Source organism: Prionailurus viverrinus, chromosome B4 (assembly GCF_022837055.1).
Source record: "Prionailurus viverrinus isolate Anna chromosome B4, UM_Priviv_1.0, whole genome shotgun sequence".
Lineage (NCBI taxonomy): Eukaryota > Metazoa > Chordata > Mammalia > Carnivora > Felidae > Prionailurus > Prionailurus viverrinus.
The window spans coordinates 78,911,261-78,917,179 of record NC_062567.1 but is presented as its reverse complement, the minus strand read 5'-3'; the positions used below and the strand labels follow the sequence as shown (position 1 = coordinate 78,917,179).

At 33.5% G+C, this 5,919-nt stretch overlaps 1 protein-coding gene across 1 annotated transcript; it reads right to left on the bottom strand.

The window, feature by feature from the left end:
• Nucleotides 1–1,667: 1,667 nt before the first annotated feature.
• On the bottom strand, nucleotides 1,668–2,606 carry LOC125170186 (olfactory receptor 6C75). Its single transcript, XM_047866528.1, has one exon. The coding sequence runs from the start codon at nucleotides 2,604–2,606 to the stop codon at nucleotides 1,668–1,670; it is 939 nt and encodes a 312-aa protein (XP_047722484.1).
• Between the last annotated feature and the right edge of the window lie 3,313 nt (nucleotides 2,607–5,919).

Sequence of the window (5,919 nt, the reverse complement as noted above, 5' to 3'; positions counted from 1 at the left end):
GAGAGGGACAGACAGACAGACAGACAGACAGAATCTGAAGCCGGCTCCAGGCTCTGAGCTGTCAACACAGAGCCTGATTCAGGGCTGAAACCCATGGATCGCACCGTGAGATCATGAGCTGAGCTGAAGTCAGATGCTTAAACAACTGAGCCACCCAGGCACCCCTTCTACCCATTTCTTAACTGGATTATTTGTTTTTTGGGTATTGAGTTTGATAAGTTCTTGCTTTTGCATTTCAGCTTACTTGTTATTTTCTTACAAAAGTAAACCTATATAATTTCATTTCTTACAAATTACCCCAATATGGAATTTATAATTGAATAAAATGATAAATGAATTTTCATTTTGTGGTAATATTATGTTAAATCCTTTTTAAAAAAAATATAACCCATTCCATGAAAGGACAATGGTAAGAAATAAGTGAGTGTTCACAGACACTCTTGTCTATGAGATACAAGAAAAGGTATTTCTGCCTGGGAGTTAGAAACTATGTACAGCTCTTTACATTAACCTATGTATCAGACCAAGCTGGAAATCAAGAAACCAAAGTCAAATCCACTTACCTAGTATCTAGTTATATTCACAACTGCTGTCTTAAGACAACCAGTTTTCTTAGTGATACACAGATGCCAAAGGGGATATTAACTGTAGGAGCCAGGCTTGGACACATTTTTTACAATTCTGAAGTTGTCAGAGTCATTTTCTTGGATATTATTGAGGGAGGTAGAACATGCTGTAAAAGAGGCAAAGGACAGATAAACACAGTGTGTAGATTTGCTAATAAAGGAAAACTAAGGCATAAATAAGTCATGTATCATCATTTCCAAGAAACTCTTTGGAGTCTATATGTCCTATCATTCCAGATTATGAATTTGTTGTTTCATATCACTAGGAAAGACCATTTTTGTATCAGTTGAAAGAGTTTGAATATAAATATGACATTTATCAGGATAGCTTAATTTACCTTTATATACCGTGCTTTTCCCTTTCAAATATGATTGGCAGATAGGGAATTCTTCAGTTAATCTATTTTCTTTTAAGAACATATCAGTGGAAGAAAAAGGTAAATTTCATGTCTTGTACTGAAACTTATATATTTTCCTACAAAAACTAATATAAAATAGATACCATCTCATTTCAAATGGCAAAGATAAGGCTGACAGCAGATTTTATCTTAAATTTCTATTTGATTTTTCAGCATGTTTTAATTACATTTTATTGATAAACTCATGGAGATATTTTAATAATCCTTTTAATTTTAAATGTTTTATTGATGACACAGAAGTAGAAATTTAAGAAATATTAATTGATACATATTATTATTTCTCATAAAATACATTTCATAGTGCTTGTGGTTTTTAGTAGCTTCTTATAGTATAGCAATCTGTATCTTTTCTATGAATGTTTAAGCTGCTTTGCTTTGATATGAGAAACAATGGAGATTATTGACACATGAATTTGAGTTACACAGGATAAGATTGACTATTTTCTATACAGAAAGCCAGTTAAGACCTGGTTTTTAGGCTAGTAAGAAAAAGAGGCGTTGTTTATATACATATGTCTAACTGAAAGAATGAATTGAGGTGTTTGAAGAATTTATGTAGAGAAAGGCAGAGAGTTCTTCATTCAGCTTTACTTTTAAGGGTATACTTTTTTCATAATAACATTCATTTATTTGAGTAAAAGGCCATTCTCTGGACCACATTCTTAAAGGCTTGCTTCACCTGCTGATTCCTTAGTGTATATATGAAAGGATTTAAGAGAGGAGCCACTGAGGTATTGAGCACAGCTACTCCTTTGCTTAAAGTCACCCTTTCCCTTGCAGAACGCTTAATGTACATGAAAATGCAGCTTCCATAAGAGAGGGAGACCACTATCATGTGGGAGGAACAAGTGGAAAAGGCTTTCTTTCTTTGACTTGTGGAAGGAATTCTCAGAATTGTACGGATGATGTATGTGTAAGAGAGAATAACTAGCGTTAAGGTGACCATAAGTGTTACCACTGCTAAAAAAAATGCCATGAGTTCTAGAAAGCGAGTGTTTGTACAAGAAAGCTGTAGAATTGGAGAAGCGTCACAGATAAAATGATCGATTACATTGGAGGCACAGAAATCCAACTGTAGAAGCAACAGTATTGGTGGAAAGATGATCAGGAATCCTGCAAGCCATGAGCTAAAGACAAGAAGGGTGCAGACTCTGCTGCTCATGATGGTCATGTAATGGAGAGGCTTGCAGATGGCCACGTAGCGGTCATAGGACATGGCAGCCAGAAGGTAAAATTCTGTCACCCCCAAGAAGATGAAGAAAAATAGCTGAGTCACACAACCATTGTAGGAAATGGTTCTGTCCCTTGTCACAAAAGTGACAAGGAATCTGGGAATGCAGACAGACGTGAATGATATTTCTAGGAATGAGAAGTTTCGAAGGAAGAAATACATTGGCGTCTGCAGGTGGGCATCTGAAAGGGTGAGGGTGACAATGATCAGGTTCCCAGTCACACTTAGCATGTAGGTAGCAAGAAGAAATACGAAAAGTACAACCTGCCACTGTGGGTCATTTGTCAATCCAAGAAGAATAAATTCTGTTACTGAGGTGTAATTTTTCATTATCTTCCTTCTTTATAATGATATTTTTGTGTAGCTGTAAAATAGATGAAAAAGTAAGAAAAGTTACGACACCAGAAAAGAAAAACATACACACATACACAAACACATAGACACACTTTTAAACAATGTTTATTTATTTTGAGATAGAGGAAGGAAGGGGCAGAGACAGAGGGAGAGAGAGAATCCCAAGCAGTCTCCGTGTTGTCAGTGCAGAGTCTTACCTGGGGCTTGATTATATGAACTGTGAGATCATGACCTGAGCTGAAATAAGAGTCAGGTGCTTAACCGACTGAGTCACCCAGGCACTCCAACTTACTTACTTACATACATACATACATACATACATACATACATACATACATAAATAAATAAGTTTTAAGTCATTGCTGCCTTATATTTTTAGAGAAACATGATACTGACATTTATAATAATAATTATATAATAATATATAATAATAAATGTTAGTATGTCATATATTAATTCATTATTCTTATATATCTTTCATTGTATTCTCACATATCTCAGTATAAATCCCTGTCTTCTGAATATTTTGGTATATACCTGAAAACAAGAAAAAAAGATTAAAACCTCTAAGATGGAAACCTTTTCTAATAAAACTCAGCTTACTCCCAGCATACTACAAAATTTTGAAGGTATTTTTTATTACTTTCTTCATCATATATATTTTAACTTTTCTATTTTGAATAACCATTTGTCTTCTCCCTTTCAAACTTTTACAATCTTCAGAGACAACTTACTTGCCCATCTGGTAGAATAATGTTCCATGATAACAGTATACAGACACATTTAATGCATGGGAGGGTAGTCTCAATCAAATTCCAATGTCTGTGTCACAAGACATTCTAGTTTTAATTAGTAATTTGCCATAGTGGTCTTTTCTAAGATTATAAATATATTCTTAAATATATTTGTATTTACTATCTACCTATCGTGAGTCTGCTCTCTGATACATAAAGCACTACTGTTTCTTAAGTCCTAATTTTATTTTTGTAAATTGTAAATTGTAAATTTTGTAAATTCTAAAATGATTTTGGGGCTCCTGGCTGGCTCACAGGAGCGTGTTACTTTTGATTTGGGGTTGTGAGTTCAAACCCCATGTAGGATATAGAGATTATCTCAATAAATAAAACTTAAAAAAAAATAAAATCATTTAGCACTTTTCCATAAAATTGCCTATTGTTTTCTTGAGGGAGACAAAAGGTACGCTTTTGGGAAGCAAGGATTATTTCTTATTTCTTTTATTTTTCATCTTTGGCTTTAATGCAACTCTTGATGTTTATCAGGATTTGATTTTTTCCTGTTTAAAGTTTTTATTTTCCATAAAAGCTTTAGATGCGCTGTCATCTAAGATCATTTTAAAAAATGCTTAATTGTCCATACAGCCTAAGTCTGTAATATCTCCTTTGTTTTCTACATCCTTCTGAGGTTTCAGAGCTTTCAAAAGGAATGCTATTTTCTGAGGATTAGCCAATTAATTTAGTGTGTTAATGAACAGATTAAAATCTTTACCTGATTGCTAGGAGGGGATTATTCCTACTTTCCATCATCTGTTCTCCTCGTGGTCATAAGATATGCATGTTTGTTTTGTTTTGTTTTGTTTTTTTGTCTTCTGCCTTTACATGATGGATGCTAACCCTCACTGTATAAAATTCACATTGTGTAAAATTAAAACAGAAAATGTATCTGCTCAGCGTTAAGACACATGAAATGGTTTCATATTTTGCACAAAAATGATTACATGGTATCTTGATGTTGATTATATTAAAAATAATTATTAAAAGACATTTAGATTAGGAACACAAAAATATCATGTAGTCTTATCAATCACTGAATATTTACATTATAATGAACAAAAATGTTGCATGAAACTATTACATTGTTGCAGTTTAAAAATTTCATTTATATATTTCATATAAATTGTGTGGTTTAATTTAGTCATATATAGTATTGTGCATAATTGAGAAAACTTGCATAAAGCATAAATTTATCCTATTAAAGCAAAATTGCATTCCTGAAAGAAACTACTAAAGACATACTTACTTTTTTTTTAATGTTTATTTATTTTTGAGAGAGAGAGAGAGAGAGAGAGAGAGAGGCAGAGCATGAGTGGGGGAAGGGCAGAGAGAAAGGGAGACACAGAATCTGAGGCAGGCTCTAGGCTCTGAGCTGTCAGCACAAAGCCTGATGCAGGGCTTGAACTCACAAACCATGAGATCATGACCTGAACCAAGTCGGACGCTCAACCGACTGAGCCACCCAGGTGCCCCAAGACATACTTACTTTTATGGTAAATATGGTTGGTTTAGTCATTGTCATTTCTAATGGCTTATTTAATTTGTTCAAATGTAAGAATTTGGGGAATTTTCAAAAGTCTTTGCAATCTGTTTCTTCTCTGTAATCTTATACTTGTAACCAAGTATTCAAAATATTGATAAAGCATAATTCAGGGAGCTTCTCAGCAATTTTTATAAAAAGGGCATACATCAACTTATTTCTATGCATTAACCCAGATTTCTTGAAGGATCTGAGTTCTCAAGATATCCTACCTATTGCCACTTTAAGAAGTATTGTCTTGATACTTGAAATGAAGTAAGTTATAGTTGAAATGAAATAAGTTATAGTTGAATGAAACAAGTTATAGTTGAGTGAAATAAGTTATAGTTGAAATGAAGTTATAGTTGGAATGTCTTTCCAGGTATGGTGGGCAAGATGATATGATCTTAGTAATGTTATTCAGGCTAGTTATCATTTTATCTGCTCCATTCACAATGGACTCAGGGGGAATAGCTGAGTAAATAAACAAAAGGTACCATGGAGATTGGTGTTCTCCAGACACCAGCATTCAACAATAGTCCAAATTAGTAAATAATTTAGAATAGATTATTTTGGTGATTGTGGCCTGAAATCAGAGCAGAAAAAATACATAGAAGAATTTAAATTATAAAAATATTCACATTGTGCAAAACTAAAACTTAAGTATACCTGCTCAGTGTTAAGACACAGTGTTAAGACACAAAAGTAAATTATAAAAAGAACCCATAACTTCACAAGGAGAAGAAATTTAATGGTGTAAGAGATAAACAATTTCTCAATGGCAATAGATTTTAAATTGTGAACAAGTGGGCTTTTCTCTAATCTTAGGGAAAATATTAAGAATTCACTGTGATGTTTTAGACTGGGGCTGAGGTCTCAATCATTCTACACCTTAAGAAATGCCATGTTTTTTAAGGTTTTACATTTTTACACTGAATGGTGACATAGAAAACCTGTCATGATTATAATCATTACCATT

Coding starts and splice junctions, on each gene's coding strand:
- LOC125170186 (XM_047866528.1), bottom strand. CDS start 2,606: ATGAAAAATTACACCTCAGTAACAGAATTTATTCTTCTTGGATTGACA.